This window comes from Herpailurus yagouaroundi, unplaced genomic scaffold, assembly GCF_014898765.1.
Source record: "Herpailurus yagouaroundi ecotype Mexico unplaced genomic scaffold, PumYag 214, whole genome shotgun sequence".
NCBI lineage: Eukaryota > Metazoa > Chordata > Mammalia > Carnivora > Felidae > Herpailurus > Herpailurus yagouaroundi.
In genome coordinates, this window is record NW_024412445.1 from 9,380,450 (window position 1) to 9,404,696 (window position 24,247).

The following is a 24,247-nucleotide window of genomic DNA, read 5'->3' on the forward strand; positions in this document are numbered from 1 at the left end:
GGAATCATAAGTATGTTGTCTTTCCTTCAGAATTACATTTTTGAGATTCATCCATGTTGGTGTGTGTAGAGAAGCTCATTTATTTCTCTTGCTTTATAGTATTTCATTTTATAGTGTATTCCTTTCCTCTGCTGCTGTAACGAATTACCAGAAAAAAGTGGCTTAAAATGCCAGAAATTTATTCTCTTATAGTTCTGGAGGCTAGGAATCCAAAGTCAATATCACTGAGCCTTAACCAAGGTGTCAGCAGAGATGCATTTCTTTCTGAGACTGAGGGAGTATCCATTCTTTGCCTCTCCCAACATTTGGTGGCTATAAGTATTTGTTGGCTTATGACCACATCACTCTGTCTCTGCTTCCTGGGTCACTCTGCATTCTCCTTTACTGTGTATATTAAATTTCTTTCTGTTTACCTCTTTTAAGGTACTAGTCGCATTTACAGCCTCCCTGAATAGTCTCCCCATCTCACGAGCTTCAGCTTAATCACAAGGTAACATTTACGGTTCCAGGGATTAAAACCTAATATCTTTGGGAGGCCATTTTTCAGCTGTATCACATACAACTATACCACAATTTATCCATTCTAAAATTGATGGCTATTTTGGTTGTTTTCAGTTTGGAGCTTTACAAATAATGCTAATAGGAACGTTCCTATATATGTCTTTCAGTTCGTGCCAGCATTTGTGTGGGCTAAGCCTACTAGTGGAATGGTGGATCATAGGATGCGTGCAAATTCAACTCTAGCTGTTACTGCCAAACAGTTTTCCAATGAAATACAACCCATGTTGCATGAGAGTTCCTTGTTACTTCACATTCTTGCCTACACTTAGTATGGAAATTCTTTTTAATTTTACCTTTCTGCTAGGTGTGCGATGGAATCTCATTGTGCAACTTTAATTTGCATTTGTGATGTTGAGCACTTGTCTATTAATTAGTCACTTCAATATCCTTTTTTTGTGAAGTGTCACTTTGGGATGCTTGAATATCTGGTCTACTGTATTGTCTTTTTCAAAAAGTAAAATTTCTTTATATATTCTAGATATAAGTTATTTGTCAGTTTAATGTACTACGAATATCTTCTCCTAGCCTATGGCTTAACCTTACACTCTTAGTGATGTCTTATAAGTTTTCATCACAAGGAAAAAAATTTGTAATATGTATAGTAACAGATGATAACTAGACTTCTTGTAATGATCATTTCACAATATATATAAATATTGAATCATTATGTTGTACACCAGAAACTAATATAATGTTGTATGTCAATTATACCTCAAAAAAATAAAAATCATATCATCAAAATTTAAAGCCTGGGAATAAATCCAATGAAATATATGTAAGATCTCTATACAGAAAGACATAGAGTAGTATTAAGAGAAAATTTAAAAGATCTAAATAAGCATATAGATGTATGTGAGGGATTTGAGACTCAGAATTATAAAAATGTCAGAATTCCAGAAGTTAATTTTTTTAATTGACAAGCAGATTATGAAAGGTGTATGAAATTGCAAATCACCTAGAATACCAAGACAATCTTGAAGAAGAACCAAGTGGTAGAACTTTCCTACCTGACTTTAAGACTTAATACAAAGTAACAATAGTTAAAATAGTATTGGGAAAAGGATAGACAAATAGACCAAAGGAAACAAGAGAGACCAAGAACAGATTCACACATGCATGCATACTTGACTTCTGACAAAGTTGGCAGGATAGAATAATGAATAAAGGCAATAATGCTGGGTCAGTTGGATATCCAATGGGGAAAAACTTAAAAATTGTCCCTACTGATGCTATACACAAAAATAATTCCAGATGGGTTATATATATGAATATTAAAGGTTTAAGAAAAAGCTGCCAGATGATAACATGAAAATAGCCTCATGGCCTTGAGTTGGCAACAGTTTCTTAAACAGAGCCCAAACAGCAACATAATAGGACTACATTAACATCTGGATTGCTTTAACGTCTGAAGGTGATCAAAGAGTTTGAAAAAATAGGCTACCTAGTAATATATTAATAATACCAATAATTGCTATTTATTGAGCATTTACTGTGTATACAGTAAGCAGCCTACCAGGCTTCAAAAGCCTTATCTCATTTAACCCTTACTATTATTATCATTATTAATAGTAATTATTAATAATATGAGAACACTAAGGCACAGAAGGTTTAAGTATCTTGCTCAAAGTTATTTTCACTGCTAGTAAGGAACAGAGTTTCAGTGAGACTCTGGAGCCTACACGCTTAATGATTCACCTGGTGCCTATTTAAGTTATTGGATTTATATGTTGTAGGCATTTAACTGACATACTGATGCTGAACCTGAAGAGGACGTGTAGGATGCAAATATGTCAGGAGCCCCCAGATCCATCTGGATACATCTCAGTGTTACATACTAAAAGACGCTGAAAGATAACAAAAACATTATAAGCGTGGCACAAAAACAGACACATAGACCAATGGAATAGAATAGAAACCCCAGAACTAGACCCACAAACGTATGGCCAACTCATCTTTGACAAAGCAGGAAAGAACATCCAATGGAAAAAAGACAGTCTCTTTAACAAATGGTGCTGGGAGAACTGGACAGCAACATGCAGAAGGTTGAAACTAGACCACTTTCTCACACCATTCACAAAAATAAACTCAAAATGGATAAAGGACCTGAATGTGAGACAGGAAACCATCAAAACCCTAGAGGAGAAAGCAGGAAAAGACCTCTCTGACCTCAGCCGTAGCAATCTCTTACTCGACACATCCCCAAAGGCAAGGGAATTAAAAGCAAAAGTGAATTACTGGGACCTTATGAAGATAAAAAGCTTCTGCACAGCAAAGGAAACAACCAACAAAACAAAAAGGCAACCAACGGAATGGGAAAAGATCTTTGCAAATGACATATCGGACAAAGGGCTAGTCTCCAAAATCTATAAAGAGCTCACCAAACTCCACACCCGAAAAGCAAATAACCCAGTGAAGAAATGGGCAGAAAACATGAATAGACACTTCTCTAAAGAAGACATCCGGATGGCCAACAGGCACATGAAAAGATGTTCAGCGTCACTCCTTATCAGGGAAATACAAATCAAAACCACACTCAGGTATCACCTCACGCCAGTCAGAGTGGCCAAAATTAACAAATCAGGAGACTATAGATGCTGGAGAGGATGTGGAGAAACGGGAACCCTCTTGCACTGTTGGTGGGAATGCAAATTGGTGCAGCCGCTCTGGAAAGCAGTGTGGAGGTTCCTCAGAAAATTAAAAATAGACCTACCCTATGACCCAGCAATAGCACTGCTAGGAATTTATCCAAGGGACACAGGAGTACTGATGCATAGGGGCACTTGTACCCCAATGTTCATAGCAGCACTCTCAACAATAGCCAAATTATGGAAAGAGCCTAAATGTCCATCAACTGATGAATGGATAAAGAAATTGTGGTTTATATACACTATGGAATACTACGTGGCAATGAGAAAAAATGAAATATGGCCTTTTGTAGCAACGTGGATGGAACTGGAGAGTGTGATGCTAAGTGAAATAAGCCATACAGAGAAAGACAGATACCATATGGTTTCACTCTTATGTGGATCCTGAGAAACTTAACAGGAACCCATGGGGGAGGGGAAGGAAAAAAAAAAAAAAAGAGGTTAGAGTGGGAGAGAGCCAAAGCATAAGAGACTGTTGAGAACTGAGAGCAAACTGAGGGTTGATGGGGGGTGGGAGGGAGGAGAGGGTGGGTGATGGGTATTGAGGAGGGCACCTTTTGGGATGAGCACTGGGTGTTGTATGGAAACCAATTTGACAATAAATTTCATATATAAATAAAAAAAAAACATTATAAGCGTATGAGCTGAAGATTCTGTAGATAAATATCTCAGAAATCAGGTCAAGATCATACTAGTAGGTTCAATTTTCCTGTCTTCCTAATCATGTTTCCACAAAGGTACATGTGGATTGTTATGTTGATGGGAAAATATTTTTAAGACTTAATGGAAACTAGTTTTTAGACTTAAATAACCCCTTGTCAGAATGTACAACTTTCAGCCAGCCTTGGGGCTTTGCACTGCCTGCTTTCATTATATCACCAGGTTATCATGTCACTATCCACGAATAAAATATCTGAAGGATCTGTGAACCCAAGAAAGCCATAGGTAGCCATGTATTGGTAGTGGTAACGACAAACTTTACATTAATGAGATCCATGATAGCCAATCTACAATTTTCCTTTTTCATTAATCTGGCTGTGGTGTATTGGGCTATCTATCTTTGTTAACCGGGTACTAGGAGATGGATGAATCCCACATTTGATGGGACACAGTATAGATGGAACCAATCTTAGTTAATACTCAATCGTTTTTAAGAACTGAAACCTCCTGATATGAATTCTGGGTATACACTGTTTACTAAAAATAATAATAAAAAAAAGAGCATAGGGAGACTTTCTACTCAAGCAGATAGAATGCCCATGATATTCATATTGCCAGGGAAATAATATAAGACTAGAAGAAGTTACCATCATGTGAGTCAGCCCTACCCTTGCCAATTCTTTTCCTGACAGATGGACAGATAAAAGATCCCAAACTGTGTCTGTAGATTAACATTCTAAAATTTAGTCACTTGTAGGAATATAATATTAACACTCATTTGAAAAGATTTGGCTTATGGGACCCTAACTGACTTCATCCAGAAGGAGCTTAGTCATTTGAGACACCCACACGAGGTACTTTCTTTCCATTCCTTCCCTCCGTCCTTTTTTTTTCTTCTTCAAGTTTTTATTTAAATTCCAGTTAGTTAACACACAGTGTAATATCAGTTTCAGGTGTAGAATTCAGTGATTTATCACCTACACACAACACCCAGTGCTCATCATTTCCTTTCATCTTTTTTTTGTCTTTTTCTCTTCTTCTTTCCCTCCCTCTCTCACCCCTTCTTCCCTCTTTTCCTCCCTCCCTCATCCCTCTCTCCCATCCTCCCTCCCTTCTGTTCCTTCCTTTGCAATAGATGTTTTATTGTCTTACTTGTATAGCCTTATATATAAATTGTCAATCAAGACATTATTCTAGAAAGGAATAAAAGAAAAGTAAATGTAATTTTTAAACTCTTATTATATCCAAAGTTCTCTCAATCAAAATTAGAATCTTTAAAATACCCAGTTCAGCAAAGAAACTATAATTATGTCATTTTTCATGAAGATGTTTTCTCTTTTAAGCCAAGAACTATCCAGCAAGAGAGTTCTTAAATGTAAATCAGCAATAAAGAACATTCTCTTTGGGGTGCCTGTGTGACTCAGTCTGTTAAGCTCAGGTCATGATCTAAGGTTTGTGAGTTCAAGCCCTCCCCACCCCCCGCGTTGGGCTCTGTGCTGAGCACAGGGCCTGCTTGGGATACTCTCTCTCCCTCCGTCTCTGTCCCTCCCCTTCTTTCGTGAGAACACTCTCTCAAAATAAATAAATAAATAAATAAATAAATAAATAAATAAATAAATAAATAAATAAAAATAAAATTTAAAAACCAACAACATTCTCATCTCTTCTTTGTTACACAAGTCTTCGAACACGCCCTGTGGTCAAGGTGCCACTCTCTGCACTTACACAGATCTATGCTAATTCCTGGAGCTGGAGCTGATTATTGGGGACAACAAAGAAGGAATAGGCTGAAGGGTCAGAGAAGGTGAAAGAGATTCAGATAGACCAAAGAACCTAAGCACAAAGCAGGTATGAGTGTAAGAAAACATGCTGTGAATTTAATACCATATGCAATCCATGCTTTCCACAGCAACACAAGATGTAGACAGCCCAATAAGGGCATGCCTAGTAATTTCATGATTAACAACAAAGATGTTATTTAGTTCCAAGGCTTCAACTCATAATTTTACTGGCATCCTCAAGTGCTTCATACCCTCTTTTTCCCTGACAGGACCCCAGGGGCTCCTAGACGTGGCCACAGCACAGCACAGCTCTTCAGGGTGCTAAACACATCCTCAATTCTGCTCCGGGGACGTTTCAAAGACAACAGCGTGAATGGCCCCACCCAAAGTTGGACAATGCAGTGCTACTGTCACATGATCGTGTTGGTGGCCATTAATATCTTCTTTTTTTATTTTTAAGTTTATTTATTTTGAGAGAGGGAGAGACAGAGAGAGAGAGAGAGAGAGAGAGAGAGAGAGAGAGAGAGAGAGAATCCCAGGCAGGCTCTGCACTGCCAATGCGGGGCTCAATCTCCCGAACTGTGAGATCATGACTTGAGCCAGAACCAAGAGTCAGACGCTTAACCAACTGAGCCACATTAATATCTTCTTGTTATTTTTTTCTTCAAAAGCAAACAGAAACAACTAAATGTCTAATAGTGGCCTGGTAAAATAAATTCTGTATAAAATCTTGCTATAGAATCATATTTAAGAGGAATTCTGGTGGCTACAAGGGAATGATTTTGCCAGACTGTAACTCTGTCACTATTATAAAATCCGAACAAAAAAACTTAAAAAGACAAAAGCGTACAGGCTCTGGAGTACGACGCAAAGCAGGCGGAAACTGGAGTGCAATCATTCTTCGAAAATCAGAAAGCCCATTAAGCAAGAGATTTGCAGTTACGCAGCTTCTGGCCTGAAGGGTCTCCTCAGTCCGCAGGCAGTTCAAGGCAGCCAAAAGCCTCAGCCTTACTTACTTAAAATGTCAGATGACAAAATTCGGGGGCTGGCAGAGCCAGCAGATAGAAAGTGAAGGAAGAAATCCTAGACAAGATGGAGACATAGAGGGGATAAACCCCCAAATCTGATTGTAAATTCTGCCCATTTCTTGTCTGATTTGCTACGCTACACGTGCATGGGGAGACTCCAGGGAACCCAGCAAAAAAGTAACAGCTGAAAATGAAAATAATAGAGATTTCGGCTGCTGTTCCCAGCAGAGGAAAGAGTTTGATTTTTTTTTAAGTATATTTATTAATATTTTAAGACATACGTTAAAGATGAACACCGTATTGTGTTTATAACATATATAGATGATATAAACATGTTAACAATAACACAAATTACAGGGTGATGTAACTGAACCATATACCTTTTGTTTGTTTGTTGTTGTTTTATTTTATGGTGGAAAAAAAACACCTAACAAGATCTACCCTCTTGACCAAATTTTAAGTGCACAATATGTTACTGTTGACTATAGGTGCAAAGCGGTACGGCAGATCTCCAAAGCTTATTCATTTTGCTTGACTACAACGTTATGCCTGTTGGTTAGTAATTCCCATTTCCCTCTTCCCTCAGTCCCTGGCAACCACCATTCCACTTTTTGATTCTACAAAATTTGACTATTTTATTCAAGTTCTTAGTCCATTTTTTAATCAGGTTATTAGTTTTTTCCTACTGAGCTGTAGGAGTTCCTTGTATATTTTGGAGATTAACCCCTTATCAGATACACGATTTGCAAATATTTTCTCCCATTCCATAAACTGCCTTTTTTACTCTGCTGATTGTTTCTTTTGCTGTACAGAAGCTTTTTAGTTTGATATAGCCCTAGTTGCTTATGTTTGGTTTTGTTACCTTGGTTTTTGGTGTCACACTGGTGAAACCATTGCCAAGATCAATGTCATGAAGGTTTTTCCGTGTTTTAGGAGTTTCACAGTTTGGGGTCTTATGTTTAAGTCTTTGATCATTTTGAGTTGATTTTTGTGTGTGGTGGGAGACAAGGATCTAACTTTGTTCTTTTGCACGTAGATATCATTTTCCACCACCACCATTTCTGGAAGAGAAATTGTGTATTCTTGTGTATTCTTGGCACCCCTGTTGAAGATCAGTTAACTGCATGTATTGTCTGTGACAGAGTCACATGACATTCCTCCTCTACTAACCTTATTTCTGAGGTTGGAGAAGGCATACCTTAGCCCTGGGAAGATGACAGGGCCACTATTTACATAAATCACCCCAAATATATCAGCCTCATTCTTGTGGCCTGGTCACTCTCCAGGCCACTCTCTTAGAATCTGGGTCAGGCATGGAGACCCTAGGAAAACCCCAGAGATACTACTCCTGGAGCTCCTGGTGTATCTGGTTTGTACCCTGCCGGGGCAAGCGCTCTGAAGGAAAGACATGGGAAGAGGCCTTTGTGTGTTTTTTCAGGGCTTGGGGCTCCCTACCCTGATGGCACTGCCAGACTTCCCCAATCCTAGGATAAAAGAGGAACTTAGAAAATTCTGAGGAAGGGCCTAGGGAGGTATTATGTTATCTCTGTCTTTTCTCTTTATCTTTTTCCCTCTCTTCCTCTGGTCACCTTGCCAGGTCTCATGGGGGCCATATCAGAGCCCATTTGAATGATGCCATGCAATACCCACTCCCAGAGCCCTCTTTCTGTACAATAACCAATAGTAAATCTGTGTCCCAACATGGAACCCAGGTGTCTTGAGTCTCTCTACCTCACATAGTGCAAGTTAGAACAGTCCTTTCTTTCACCTATATTTTTAGAGAGTAGAATCAGAGCTGCTCTCCAGCACTTGGCTATCAGTCTCTCCATTGTTTTTTTGTGTATAACAGCTTTATTGAGATGCAATTCATTTATCGTATAATTACAATTTGCTGGGATTTAGTACATCACAAAGTTTTGCAACTATCACCACAACCAATTTTAGAACATTTTCAACACCACACAAAGAAACCTCATACCTCCTAATCATCACTTCCCAATCTCCATTCTCCTAAACCCCACACAACCACTAGTCTATTTTCTATCTTTATAGATTAGTCCATTCTGGGCAGTTCAAATAAATGGAATCGTACAATGCGTAGGGTAGGAGGGGAATCTTTCCATGTCATTATTTGCTTAGGAAGTCAGAGAGTTAACTAGTCAGTCAACTCTTTCTTCATAAATTAAGGGTAGTGGGGGGTGGGGGGTTAATGGGGGGACACTGTCCTAAATGAAGTTCAGCTTGCAATCAGGAGAGGCCTGTTTCTTGCATGGAGAAGAGCTCAGGAAATAATCAACTAGATGGAGGCAGAGCAGCCATCTGAGTATAGAAGATATCTTATAGTTTACTCATTTCCAAAAAATACCATATTTTTTCCCAGAAAGACCTTATCTCTGCAATTGCTCTGAGTACCATGGGGCAGATCCCCCTAGCTTATGAATAAGGTCACATGAATAGGTCACTGGCTCACTGATCCCCACCGGAACATATGGGAGTCTTCATGGTACATCTCCTATGTTCATGAATAATTCTGCTCCCTGGGTGCTGCCTCTATTTTGCACTTTCTCTGCTGTCTGACAGGCTGTGCCTGGTCTGTAGTAAGAAGGGGGAAATGCACAGGCTCCACAAAACCCATCTTTCCTTCCATGTGCCTTTCTCTTTTCCTACCACCCATCGCAGGTTGAGCTGAGGACAAGCTCCAATCCCACATTGTTCTCAGAATCACACCATGCCTGCACACAACTGAGGCTTTGTTCCTGGGCCAGATGGTTATATCAGGCTCCCAGGACATAAAGAGAAGACCAACTCTTGTAAATAGCCTGGTTTGGGGGCTGCCCACAAGTCCCCAGACCTTCCCAGAGATATCTGAACCCCAGCAGTGAGATCCCTGCTGTACCTTTAATTTCCTGAGTAAATACCTATGTCTCTTATATTCTGGGGTGCTCAAGATGAGCTTGTCCCTGAGCATGCTGCTCTCAGTGTGGCCTTTCTCCTAAGGCCAGGTTCCAGAAGCACAGCTGAGGAATGGTTTCAACAAGAGACTAGGGTGGAGACGGCAATGTTACCACAACCTTGGGTCTAAATCTCTCATATGAAGTCCAGTTACTAGCTTTTCATAAGCACAGTGTTGGTGTTGCTGTTGTTGTTTTAATTTTTTTAATGTGTAGTTATTTTTGAGAGAGACAGCGACAGAGCGCGAGCAGGGGTGGGGCAGAGAGGGAGGGAGACACGGAATCTGAAGCAGGCTCCAAGCTCTGAGCTGCCAGCACAGAGCCTGATGCGGGGCTCAAACTCACAGGAAGTGAGTGAGATCATGACCTGAGCTGAAGTCAGATGCTTAACCGACTGAGCCACCCAGGTGCCCCCATAAGCACAGTGTTTTAAGTTCAGCTCCTCCTTCCACCTTAGGTCTTGACCTCATGTTCCTCAGGAGCCTGTGTGAGGTGTGGTGCCCAGACTGAGTCCTGCAGTGATTCCTCAGCGATGCTTCTTGCTCCTTCCTAACCTTCCCTGTGATCTAACCAATTTCTGGGTTCCTTTTTGCCTTGCTGTCTATCCCTTAGTCTGGAACAAGTTAAGCCCTTAGGGCTTAGGTTCCTAAGCCTAGAAACCAAACTAGATATTTTGGACAGTCATGATAGATTTTGATCCTACCGAGGAAAGGAGTATGGAAGAGTATGGAACTGTCTGTTTTGACTCAGAGATTTCCGAGGATGACTACGCCCTCCTCTGGTAAGAACCTTTTCAACAGTCCCCACCAAGTCTGAGGAGAACAGTGGCCCTGTGCTTGGCCACCAGGGGCCGTGCCACAGATACCCCACGCTGACAGCTGTCACAGGGACAAAAACAGCAAAAGATGCTCTCCAATGTGCCATCTTTTCTTCCCAGGAATGCCTACAGAACCCAAACTTGGTAAAAATCAAAAATGCTTTTGGATTCTACAACGATAAGCATAAAAAGTGTAAACATAGCATCCCACTTACATTCTGAATTCCAGCAGAAGCCTTAAATCTCTTGAAATATCCATGACTAGGCACAACATTCGGGCATCTTCTAACTCTCCTTTGGCATGTTTGAAGAGATGCCTAGCCTTTCTTTGATCATCACCTTTCAGTCATAAATTGAGTCCCACAAAGCAAGAAAGTATATGGATGATGTCAACATATGGGAGCTGTCACAGGGAGGCCTAGTAAAAAAAGACAATAGGAAATAGGAAACATTAGCGGGTGATGTAAGTGCTCTCGGCCAGGCACACTCTGCAGCATTCATCTACATGTTGGACTGCTATGAACTTTCCATATCTCTGAAATGAAATATCCCTAATGGAACAGCTTGCTGAAGGCAGCAGCTCATACACTGTAGTTCTCAGGGGGTGCCTGGGTGGCTCAGTTGGTTAACTGTCTGACTTTGGCCCGGGCCATGATCTCACTGTTCGTGGGTTCGAGCCCCATGTCAGGCTCTGTGCTGGCAGCTCAGAGCCTGGGACCTGCTTTGGATTCTGTGTCTCCCTCTCTCGCTCATGCTCTCTCTTTCTCTCTCAAAAATAAATAATAAACATTTAAAAATTTGAAAAAAAATTGTTGGTCTCAGAATCCCTTTACACTCTTAAAATTTATTGAGAATCCCAAAGAATTTTTGTATGGACAATATCTGTTAATAGGTACCAATTTAGAAATTAATCCTAAACATTTTTAATTCTTTATTAGTTTGGCAACATAACAAATGACATACTATAGGTTAATGTAGGCAACACATTCTTATGAAAGGTAACTACTTTCAAAACCAAAATAATATACACGACGGAAGTGGCCTCATTTTACATTTTTACAAATTTCTTTACACCTGACTGAGAGAGATTAACTGAACTCTCATACTTGCTTCTCTATTAAATCTGCTATGATGTCTTATATCACGTTGCCTCTAGAAAACCCCATACACTCAGGAGAAAATGGTAGTGAAAAAGGCGAATAATAGAAGAGAGTTCTTCTTGCTGGACTCCACTGTCTACCTAAGTGCTCAGGGCGCTCAGTGTCCGGTCACACACCTCGCAAGCGATGAGTCTGACTCGCAGAGTACCAGCTGGATGGGTTTCAGCGGTCCCCGTTGCTGCTCAGACAGCTGCCATGGTTTACCTAGTTTACAAAAGATTTTATGTTCAAGATCATCGCAGCAAAGCCACCGCACACCTTCACATCCAGAAAGACAAGCCCAATGGGTACTGCCATTGTTGGTGGTCCACGAATTTCCCATCCTGTGAGGTACTGCACACAAAACACAACGAAGAAACTGGGGACAATATGAGACCTCTAATCAGGAAGAGATAAGACATTTAAATGGATAGTTTTGAGACTGAAAACCAATTTTTCATGATGTTACCTAATTGGTTTTTGGGTTTTGTGTGTGTGTGTGTGTGTGTGTTTTAGTTTTTATTATTTAAGTATAGCTGACACACGTTACATTGGTTGCAGGTGCACAACATAGTGATTTGACCATAGTATACGTTATGCAATGTTACCATCTCTGGCCATACAAAGTTACTATGTTATCGACTGTGTTCTTTATGCTACAGGGGCCACCACCAGTTCTGTGCAATGCACCTGCCCTGGTCTAATACCCAACCAGGGGTATATTGCAAACTGCAGCTTTCCTATTCATGACATTTACATTATTTGCTACATCATGGTACAAAGTTGTTTAAATTTTTTTAAAAAGGAAAAACAACCTCATGGCTTGCGAATTATTTTAGTCCTGTGAGGATCTGTTTCTTTATATTTCAAATAATGACATTAGAAGATAGTTGTAGGTTGAAGTTAACATGTTAAATTGCTCTCAAAATTTTAAAAAAGAGAAAAAAGAACATTTTTGGCCTCACAGCTACCCCAAAAGATTCCTGATCATACTCTGAGAACCAGTTGCCGGCTTAAGGGATCAAATTTATCCTAAATTAGGGGTATAAAGCACATGTAGTGTCTGTATATGGCCTGCAGCTGGAAGGAACCATCTTATGTATCGAGAATGGGGGTAACAAACAAATCCCTCCTCTGTACCCCCTGGGCTAGCCTGTTTCTTCCCCAACAAGCCAACAACCCAGACCCTGATGGATGGACAGAGTGGAGGGCAATCTCAAGAGGGATTTGCAGGGTAGAAGAAGGGAATTTGGTGGCCTGCTTACTGGGACTTACTCTTGTACCACCCAGAGGAAAGGCCTTCATCATGGAGGCCTGGGTGGCTCTGGCAGGGACTGGAGGACTCACTCAGGGGCTTAGGAACATGGACAAGTCTAAAAGCCTGTCATATGACATGCACATGAAGAATAAAATAAAAATATAAGTATTTAATAAATCAAAACACGAACAAACAAAACCTCAGGCCTTCACATGTATTCAGTAGATGCTCCTTCACCTGCTCCCCCAGCCCCCCCCGCCAACAGGCACGCTATCTAGAAGTTTCCATCATGTAGCCCCACTCACCGTCTCAGGGCAACCTATCTCCTGCAGGAGGAAGACTCACACCTTCTGCATTTAAAAGCCTTGAAGAACTGTTACTTCTCTGCAAAACAGTGTAAATGAAATTTCCACTTACAGCAAAGTTGCAGGCCAGACAGCGTTTAGAAAAAGATGCCAATTCCTTAAACTGGGTGTAAATTTTTTAGTCTTTCAAAATATTGGTGGTCCTTCAGATACGTTTGTGTCCTTGGCAACAATTGTTCACAGGTTCCCACCAGCTTTTAAGAAGGAGAAAAACTACCTTCACCTCATAGCAGGTGGAAGAGAGACAGCAAGGTCACCAGATTTAATTAACAGCGCAAAGCCTGCAGTGGCTGTTTCGGCAACACCTGCCTGTGATGTCCTAGTCTAAACAACCCAGGCTTTGGTGAACATCCGTCTAGTGAAGATGCTATTTTGTCTAGTGAAGCCTCCTCTGAGGTGGGAGAAGGATGAGCATCAGTGGTTAGGGGATTAAATTTCCTTCAAGGGAAGGCATGAAAGTATGGGAGCAGTAAGAAAATTTCTTCTGCTGAGGGTGGGACCCCAGGACAGAGACGGAGCAGAAAGGGGAAGAGTCCCTCAAAGGATGCAGCTGTACAGTCATACTTTCATACCAGTTGTTTCCTTGAACTCTGAGGATAGTTATGCTGACTAATCCCTTTAAAATTATTTCCTCCTACATGTCATCGCCCATGGACATCCTATCAGTAGGGGGTGTTTCACATGTACAATCCTGTGCAGTTGGGGGAGACAATAGTACAGTCAGTAGTGAGAAGCCAGGCCACAGAGGCAGGAGGACTGGTCCTTTACTGTAGGGTACTGTGTTTTCCTCTATGTCACTTTTCGTTATAGTAAAGCGTAAGCATACTTCTTGGTTCCAGAAAAGAAAAAAAAACAAATTCTTACCTTTCTCACCCACTAACTTGGAGCTGGAAGGGCAGAAAGTATCTTTTTAATATCTGTCATCACCTAGCATCATCTGGCATTCAATCAATGTTTAAATGCGGGGGGGGGGGGGGAGGACTGAAATAAGATATTTTCTTCAAGGAGACATTATTAGATCTATATGGTCCCAAATAATGAAAGTAACAAGAACAATGAGAACCAACAGACTGTTTTTAATCATATTTGGATTATATAAAGGCAACATATATTCGCTTGTGTCCTTTTATTATATTCTGTTCCTGGGCAATTAATATTGGAGGAATCTTTCGGGCCAATTAAATATTTAGATGATTAAGTATGCTTCCACATTACTTCTTGTTACCAAAGATATGTTTATTCAAAACAGTGGGACTGAAATAAAACGTGAAAAGGGGAAAAAAAAAAAAAAAAAAAGGCCTGTGGCTCCTCCTCCAGACACCCCCCTCCCAACTGTGATGAATAGGAGGGACTGTTTCCCCCCCTGCCCCTGGGAGACACTATCCTTGCAGTGTTTTAGGCTGTTTTGAAATTCTTTTCTTTGGAACAATTTTTTCCCCCTTAATATCAAAGAGCTGCTGCTGCTCGCGAGGCTGGCTGGCGCACCAGGGGCCGAGGACACGAGAGGCACCGCTCGGCTGGTGAAAATGCAGATTGATGATGGCGCGTCCAGGGACGCGCCTTCCCTGTTCTGCAACCCGCACACACCTTGAATGACAGCGAATTATTCTCTACTGGTTTTTCCTGCGGGAAAGTACCCCGCGCGGCCGTTCGGCTTTTTCTAGAAAATCGTGAGACGGGCTCGGCCGCAGAAGAGGAGCCGGAGCGGCGATCCCGGGAGCGCTTCCAGAGAGCCCGGGGGCTCCGGCCTCTGCCGCGAGCGTCTCCTCGGACCGGCTGCGCGGGCCGCGGGCTGGGAGCGGACGGCGGCGGCGAAGAGACCGCGCGGTCAGACGTGAGCGGACTCGGCCGCCCGGAGCAGCGGAGGGCCCGGCTTTAGTGCTCCCCGCCGGGCAACTTTCACCGGAGCCCGCGCCGCCGGGGCTCGGCGGCACGGTCGGCGTCCAGGCGGGGCGGGGGCACCACGTGGAGCACACCGGCTGCCGCCAGATGTGCCAGCCACCCGCTCCGAGGCAGGCCCCTCGGAGAGGCTCCAGCCCGCCCCGAAGCCCCGCCGGTGCTCGCAGCTGGCGGCTTCGTAAAGAAAGCCCTCGCCTTCCGCCGCGCTAGGTCCCGGGGAGAGGCGGCGGCGCGAGCACTCTCGGCTCCCAGAGCGTGGCTCGAAGCGAAGCGCCTCGGCAGGAGGTTTGTCCCCGCCCGCACGCCGTGCCGCGCGGCCCCAGTGGTGGGGCACCGGGCGCGCGGCGGAGATGGGCGAGACCATGTCAAAGAGACTGAAGTTCCATCTGGGCGGGGAAGCGGAGATGGAGGAGCGGGCGTTCACCAACCCCTTCCCGGACTACGAGGCCGCGGCCTCGGCGGTGTTCGCCGCCGGAGCGGCCGAGGACACAGGCTGCGCTCGCCCCCAGCCCACCACCGACGAGCTCGGCCTCCCTTTTCACAACGATGGAAAGGTGAGTCGGCAGCTGGCCTCGCCCGGGCCTTGGGCCGCGCCAGGTAGGGGGGGAATCCCGCCGATGGTAGAGTCCATCCGCCCCTCCCCGCCCCCGTGTGACGTCACCGGTCCGCGCCCGCGCGAGAGTCCCAACCTGGGAGGGCGCAGAGATCGGAGGCGACTGTCTCGTGGGCGCTTTCTGTGTTACGAAGCTGCGCTGCTTCCGGGAGGGAGGGCTGTGGGTTTTGTTTTGTTAGCCACGTTCCCTTTGATAAGCAACACTTTTGATATTAAGACTCATGCTTCAAAACTGAAAAGTCTTGCCAGCCTTAGCCAGCTTGCCCACACAGAAAACCAAGAATCCTTTTTCACAACTTTCTGTCCACTCAGCTTTTATCTCTTATTCTGGAACAACCAGTCCTTTTACTTGAGGACACAGTTGCACTTTTTTTTTCTTTAACAAAAGACATGTTCTTCATATTTTTCCTTATCCAAAGAAATACATTGTGTTTTTTCTTAGCCCACTTTTAATACACTGTTGTTTCCTTTTAACCTTGTTATTTCTATTTGTTTTAAGGGCATGTATTGACTAGAATTCTTAATCCTTGGAAACCTTTATTTCTAGTAAAAACTAAGAAACAATTACGGATTGCCTGTTCCACAGGCATTCTGTAAATTGGCTATTCTATGAATTTCACGATTTCTAGAAGTGTATTCATCCTTACAGTAATTTTTTCAGTGTGGCACACCTGTTTACCAATGAACTTAAATAGCTTTAGTTCCTTTAATAAGAAGCCAAAAGTAGCTGAACGTATGTTCAGTAATCAGTGCCTCAGAATTTTATCTTATTTGGAAATGATCTAGACATGATGTGGGAAACAAAGGCAAAGGAACTGTAGATAAAATTAAATTTCCATTTAACCTGCAGCCCATTGACAGATACTTGAGAAAGGCAGAGTCTGACATTCTTCCAGGAACTCCCACCTGTCTTAATGCTAGGTAGAGGGAAAAACAACTTTAGCTTGACAATAGCTAGGCCTCCAGGATCCTGTGATTCTTCTTTAGCAGGTGAAAGTCCTTTTGGAAACTTCCTTTACCTCCCCCAACTCCCAAGCATATTACCAGTCACCCCTCACAAGCACAGTGCAGCTCTTTCTGCCCAAGGGTCCTGTCCCCGTGCTTCAGTAAAACCACCTTTTTGTACTGACGGCATCTAAGAATTCTTTCTTAGCTGTCAGCTCCAAATCCCAACACTCCAAACCACATCAGAGATTTTAATTTTAATTTACCTGTTGTTAATAATTATGTGTAACTTATTAATGAGAATTTCATGAGACATTAAATAGGTAGCCTTCATATGAAGTTGTTTTTCTGGCTGACAAATTTTATAAGAGATAACATGACCTTATGACTAGTGCACCCAGATAGAATAAAAGCTTTATATCTGCATTATATTTAATGCTGAGAATGTCGAGAACTGACCTCTGTGCTGTGGAGCCGTAATATGTAACATGAAGACAGAGTTGGAGAATAAAGAAGGAAAATAGTTTGTTACATTGCTGGGCAAATGAGGCTGCAACAGGCTAAGGCCTTTAAAAACTGCAAGTCCCCCACAGAAAAGGGCTGGGGTGGGGGAGGTTTATAGGAAAATACAGGATCTAGCAGGTTTTGACTGGAATTAGGTGCTGCCAGCCTCCTACCTCTTGCCTTTAGGGTGGTACCAGGTTCCGGAAACAAAAGTCCTTAAGAATGGAGGAAGGGAGCTTTGCAGAAGAGATGAAAAAGGTTACTTTAAAATCGAGCTTTACTGAAGCATGAGTGCAGCCATTTTGATTTTTGTTCAACTTTATGCTTTTAACTGGTTTCAGTAACCCTTAAGACATGCCTATTTTAATTGAACCAACAAAGTTTAACTGGCTTCTGTTTACCGAAGACTATCCTAGATCATGTGAATTTGAAAACCATTTGGATTCGTTTCTGTGTTTCCGAGAGTATACTTAATTTATGTAAGCACTTATTTTTCGTTACGCTAATTAAATAAAGCTCTTTTCAAATTAGTTTTGGCTGTAACATTTGTAGCTTAAAAAAAAAAACACCCCATCATTAACATACATGTATAGACATACATAAAAATACAGGAAGGCAAAACAGATCTTATGGTTCGGGGTTCCTAAAGATCTTGTAGAACATTTGCATCTCAAAGGCACAGAGAAAGGATATAAATGTCTGCAAAGGGCATATGTTTCCTAAGTCCAGATCTTTTACTGTATCTGCAAGACTTTTGAGATGAATAAGGTGAGTTCTGGGATTGGTAAAAAGGATAGATGGACTTTGAATGGGTTCGAGAGCTACATTGCTTTTCTGTAAAGCCTTATTTTGTAAGAGAAGTACAGTCGTTTTTAATTCCTCAAAGAATTGGATTGCAACCTGAATGATATCAAGAGGCTGACCTAGCCATCCAGCTATATTATCTTCAGTTTGCTTCTTCTGGTTCACTAGGTAGAGGGTAGAATCTGCATTTTTAACAAGCTTCCAGGGAATGCAGATGTTGGGGTTCACAGATCCCACTTTGAGGAGAAAAGCTCTAGAGTATACTCCCTCCCTAACCCCCACTTTAGTCCATTTAGAATCAAGAAAAAAAGCATTATATTTCTCTGGACAATTGAGAAGTGCTGATTTCCTTATTTTTCCCTAATACGCTATGAGGTTAAACAAATTTCGGAAGTAAAAAAGCATACACTTTAAAACAAAACCAGAAAATTGTATAAAGAATTATAAAATAAAGCATTTTCAACTCAAGCTCAAGATTATGTCAAATTTTAGATACCATGTAAGAGTGTTCTTTATCTTCCTTTTTTCTCTGCTGAGAAAGCTTTCAAATTCTTAGGATCTGTCAAATCCTTCAGAATTGGCTCCAGTCCACCTCTTCAGCCTCATTACCACCCAGGGTTATTCAGGCTCCCTCCTCTCTAGTCATATTTTACTCCTCGCCAGTCTCTTAACATAGTTTCTTGTAAGTCCCTGTGCATGCAGCTCTCTCCTTAATCTGTCAAATCTGTGCTGTTAAATTAATTAAACAAGGAGGCCATTACACACTGGGGTGGCTCTCATGCCCTGGTGGTCTACATAAGCAAACCAAGATCTAAGTCAGTAAATACCCCACAGTTACAAAATCAAAACGCTAAGGATAACCAATCACAGACAGCAAAGTAGGCTTAAGCTACAGCCAGTCGAATAATTTCCGTCCTTTGCTTCTGTCTCTCCCCTGGCTCCTGTCAGCAGAGAGCTCCTAACCACTTCTGGTTTGGTGCTGTCCAATTCAAACTGATTTGGCCTTAAATAAATTTTTAATATGCCTCAGTTTATCTTTTTATCAGTTCTGGTGTCAGAAGAGGGACCTAAAGGTCCCTCCCCCCCACCCATGGGTCCCAGGTGCAGTGAACGACCAACCAGGCAAAAGTACCTGTTGAGCCCCTGTGGCTGCTTTCTCATTGCCTCTGGAGGTCGCCGCTGAGTCCCTCCTTGGATCCTAGCTCTGCTGCTTTTGCATTATGAAGCTTCTGACTTTACTTAAACATTTCTTTTTCCAGACTCAATCCAATTCAACAACCAGACTGGGTCTGGGGTTGGGTGGGGTCTGATTTAAAACTGAAATGGGTCCCATGTGAGAGTTCAGATGAGTAAAATTTTGTTTTAAGGCTCAGGCTTAAAACCTTAACCTTATCAAAAACAATCTTGAATTACAGTGGCCACAATCGAGAACTTTTAACCATCCTAGATAAGCTTATCCATTTATAGGTTGCCATAGAGAAAAAGGGTGTCAGCCAAGCACATGCCTTAGAGGGTACAGGGAAAATTATTTCTCCTCCAAAGTTTGAGGACTAGGATGAGACCCACTAGGATATCCTCTCCAGAGCCTACAGATCCTGAGAAAACCGTCAGAAGCTGGCAAAGCGTGAGATTCTTACTAGTCCGCTCTCCCAGATCTCTACCTGTGGTTCCGGGTCCGGAGAGGAAGGTCAATTTTATGTTGTCCCTTCCTTTCCAAATTCAAGTTGGCAGGAAAAAACATTTGTCAAAATTATATCCCTGAATGTGAGTCATGAATTGGCTTTCAGGTACCCACTGGTTATTGATCCTTTCTCCAAGGGACAGCTATTTATTGCCTTCTTATTTTTCTCTTTTTGTGTCCTGAGAACTTGGCTTGGGTATCTGCCTGCCTGGAGCACACATGTCCTTGTGTGTGTAGGCGGTTCAGCTGTCAGGTGGGGTGCTCCAAAAATACGGCTGCACAGAAATGTGTGCTGAACTCCATTTGTGGCTGGGGTCCCACCACGTGTTCCTGGCTTTCAGAGAAGTTGTCTGAGTTCTTCCTTGGGCTATCTTTGGGAGTGGCTCCAGCTCTTGGGAGGTTAGTGTCCTTTGCACCCAATTTGGGATGCTTCTTGCATCCAAGGGGTTTCTCAATACAATCAGAAATATTTACTTTCAGAATCCCGACTGAAACCTGACAAGATATCTGAAAGGATTTTTTTTTTTTTTAAGTAGCTCTATGGTCAGCAGTTGGCCAAATGGAAGCTGATATTCAGAACCTGAAACTTTTTTTTTTTTTTGAGACCTCCCCTAAGCTAAAATGAAACTATGTACCAGAGGGAAGGAAAAATATGTTGGAGCCACTGTGGAAGAATTTACTAAACATTCCAAAGACACAGCTCTAAATCTAGAACATAAGACTCTTCTGATTTCCATCTTAGTTGAAAATCTCCCTGATATAAAGAAGCAAACTGAAGATAATATAGTTGGATGGCTAGGTCAGTCTCTTGATATCTATCATTCAGGTTGCCATCCAGTGATCCAGAAACTGCATGTAACAGGTCCCCAGGCTAGAGCATTAGTATGCCTTTTGCTTGGGAGGAGCACCGCTCTACAGTTTTGTTGAATTTTTTAAAATATGAACTTGGGGCACCTGGGTGGCTCAGTCAGTTAGGCATCTGACTTCTGCTCAGGTCATGATCTCATGGTTCCTGCTCTCAGCACAGAGCCCACTTTGGATCCTCTGTCCCACCCTCTCTCTCTACCCGTCCCCCACTTGTGCTCTCTCTCTCTCTCAAAAATAAACAAACATTAAAAAAAATTTAATAAAAAAAGTCGGATGCTTAGCCAACTGCCAGGCACCCCACTCCTGCTGTATTTAAAGCCTTATTCATATTCAGCAGTTTGGTTCATGCATAACTTGAAAGCTTAACTTATGTTTTTAGGATTCCTTTATATGTGCATGGTGTTTGTTTGTTTGTTTGTTTGTTTGTTTGTTTGTTTGTTTTAGAGAGAGAGAGCATGCAGAGCCGGGGAGAGGCAGAGAGAGAAGAGAATCTCAAGCAGATTCCAAGAGTTCAATCCAGAGCTCAATCCCAGGACCCTGGGATCATGATCTGATGTGAAATCAAGACATTTTACCAACTGAGCCACCCAAGTGCCCCATTTAAACACCTATTTACATTTCACTTTTCTATTTAAAGATCATGATTTCTTTACAGATTTCTGTTATTTCCTCAAACACAACTTTCATCAGAAAGTACAGAAAAGGGCCGCGTGTGTGGCTCAGGCAGTTGAGTGTCTGACTTCCGCTCAGGTCATGATCTCAGGGTTCCTGGGTTCAAGCCCCACATTGGGCTCTGTGCTGACAGTGTGGAGACTGCTTGGGATTCTCTCTCTCCCCCTTTCTCTCCGCCCCTCCCTCGCTCTCAAAATAGATAAACTTTTATTAAAAATCTAGAAAAAACAAATATTTTAGAAAGAAAATTATTACATATTCCTTACTTTTCATACAGGACTACTTGTTTTTTTCGGAAAATACCGTGTCTTTCACCTAAACATCTTTTTTGTTTCCTCTTTGTACTGCAGCATAGAGTGCCTTCCCCTGTACTTTTCACATGGCAAACTCATCCTTCTAGAAGACTCATGGTAGATGCTACCTTCTCTGTGAAGCTTTATTTCATTTGTCATAGGAATCTTTGTTACTTGGCCACACCCAAGCCATTCAAAGGGTTAACTAAGTTGTGTTATTTCTCTATTGCTGCCATAAATTATTGCAAGTTTAGCAGCTTAAAACACCACCTATTTATTTGCTCACAGTTGTGAGGCAGAACTGGGAACAGTGTGGCTCAGCTGGTTACCTGCTTCGAGTTTCACGAGGCCAAAATCAAGGTGTCAGCACGGCCCCCTCCCTTTCCGGCAGCTCTGGGGATGAAATGCTTCTGGTCTCATTCAGGCTGTGAGCCCAAACTTGAAGAACTTGTGGGGGTAGCACTCTGGTCCCTATTTCCCTGCTGTTGCCTTCCAGGGGCTGCTCTTTGCTCCTTGATGCTGCCTGATTCTTTCTCATGCTCTCCTTGTGGCCCCTTGTCACCTCTCACATGTCAGGTCTCCCCTGTCTTCTTCACCTTCTCCCACATCCTTCCGACTCTACACAGAGAAAGTTCTTGCTTTTAAACGTTTATTTATTTTTGAGACAGAGAGAGACAGAGCATGAATGAGGGAGGGTCAGAGAGAGAGGGAGACACAGAATCTGAAACAGGCTCCAGGCTCTGAGCGGTCAGCACAGAGCCTGACGCGGGGCTCGAACTCACGGACCGCGAGATCACGACCTGAGCTGAAGTCGGCCGCTTAACCGACTGAGCCACCCAGTCGCCCCAAAAGTTCTTGCTTTTAGAGGTTTGTGTAATTAGACTGGCTCTACCTGGATACTCTCTCTAAAGTCTTTGACTTGTTTCAGGTTCCAGGGATTGGGGCATAGATGTCTTTGGGGCTGTTTTGCCTATCATAAAAGTCCTTAGCATATTGGTTAAAAGTTTGGAATCTAGAGCTGGCTACCTGGGTTCAGATTCCAATTCTACCACTTATTGTTTGTATCACTTTTGACAAATTACTTTACCTCTCTCCCTGTGCCTCATATTTGTCATCTGCAAAATAGGGGTAATAATTATATCTTACCTGTAGGGTTGTGTCGATGACAGTGACAATGACTGATGAAAGGGTACTAATGGACTTAGAGGACATACATTCTTTTAATGGAGCTTAGGAAACTTTCTGCACACAGCTATGCAAAGGAGGCTCAGCAGTGGTTTTTGTTTTTGTTTTCCATGGGAGGAACAAGCTTTCATGGACTTCTACCCTACAAAGTGCCCCACTGATGATAGCCCCTAACCAAAGAAAGGTCTCCTCCAGTCTCACAGGGGTTGTTAATGCCTTTCCATCTCCTCTTCACCCTTCTGAACACTCTGGCTATACACTTGCCCACCTTCAAAAGCAAGGATTTAAGAATAGCCATAGTGAATTCCTGAAGGGTGAGTTGAAGATGGTTTTCTAAGATGTATCATTTTCCTAGAAGCTCCAGGCTGTAACCATGTATGAAATCTCTCTTCCTCTCTCTCTCTCTGTCTCTGTCTCTCCACACACACACATACATACACACACACACACACACACACACACACACACACACACACAGACATTTATTATGTAGCATCATAATTATCTTTATGTCTGTCTCATTAGACCAAGAGCTCTGGAGAGTAGGAACCCAGTCTTATTCACCTTTTGGCCCAGTAACAGTGCCTGGCACATGGAAAACAATGATTATTTATTTTTCAAAAGAATAACTGAATAATACTAAGCTCAACATTTGCTAATAATCCATATCGTGTTTCTGCTTCTTTTTCTCAACTTTACTTTTTGTTTAAATTTTAGTTAACAGGCATTGCAATATTGGTTTTAGGAGTAGAATTCTCATCACACACGCAGTGCTCATCACAAGTGCCCTCCTGAGTACCCATCCCCATCAACCCCCCCATCTTCTACCCACCTCGCTCCGTCAACCCATAGTTTGTTCTCTATAGTTAAGAGTTTTTTGTGGTTTATGTCCCTCTCTTCTCTTTTGTTCCCCCTTCCCATATGTGTATCTGGTTCGTTTCTGAAATACCACATGTGAGTAAAATCATGGTATTGATCTTTCTCTTATTGACTTACTTCACTTAGCATAATATATTCCAGCTCCATCCACGTCATTACAAGTGGCAAGACTTCATTCTTTTTGATGGCTGAGTAATGTTCCATTGTGTATATATACCACATCTTCCTTATCCGTTCATCAGTCGATGGACATTAGGGCTCTCTCCATAGTTTGGCTATTGTTGATAATGCTGCTATGAACATTAGGGTGCATCTGCCTCTTTGAATCTGTATTTTTGTATCCTTTGGTAAATACCTAATAGTGCAATTGCTGGATTGTAGGGGGATTTCTATTTTCTTATGGAACCTCTATAATGTTTCCTAGAGTGGCTACACCAGTTTGCATTCCCACCAACAGTGCAAAAAGGTTCCTCTTTCTCTGCATCCTTACCAACATCTGTTGTTTCTTGAGTTGTTATTTTAGCCATTCTGACAGGCGTGAGGTGGTATCTGATCATGGTTTTGATTTGTATTTCCTGGATGATGAGTGATGTTGAGTATCTTTTTATGTGTTTGTTGGCCATCTGGATGTCTTCTTTGGAAAAGTGTCTATTCATATCTTTTGCCTGTTTCTTCACCGGGTTATTTGGTTTTTGTGTGT

General features: G+C 42.2%; 1 protein-coding gene and 1 long non-coding RNA gene across 3 annotated transcripts in view; one reads left to right on the forward strand and one right to left on the reverse strand.

The window, feature by feature from the left end:
• LOC121017021 (uncharacterized) overlaps positions 1 to 14,904 on the reverse strand; it is a 30,400-nt gene extending 15,496 nt beyond the window's left edge. The window contains exons 1-3 of one of the 2 annotated variants that reach the window (XR_005784592.1): positions 14,793 to 14,904; positions 11,720 to 11,807; positions 10,659 to 10,861 (exon numbers count right to left, since the gene is read on the reverse strand). This is a non-coding gene — a long non-coding RNA (uncharacterized LOC121017021). Of the gene's footprint in view, positions 1 to 10,218; positions 10,862 to 11,719; positions 11,808 to 14,792 lie in introns of those variants that run through there. The other variant, XR_005784591.1, reaches the window with a different exon arrangement.
• Positions 14,905 to 15,433: 529 nt separating this feature from the next.
• Positions 15,434 to 24,247, forward strand: part of LANCL2 (LanC like glutathione S-transferase 2) — a 59,380-nt gene continuing 50,566 nt past the window's right edge. Inside the window, exon 1 of the mRNA XM_040455082.1 lies at positions 15,434 to 15,658. Within this exon, the coding sequence (XP_040311016.1) occupies positions 15,455 to 15,658 (204 nt within the window). The 5' untranslated portion in view covers positions 15,434 to 15,454. The remainder of the gene's footprint in view (positions 15,659 to 24,247) is intronic.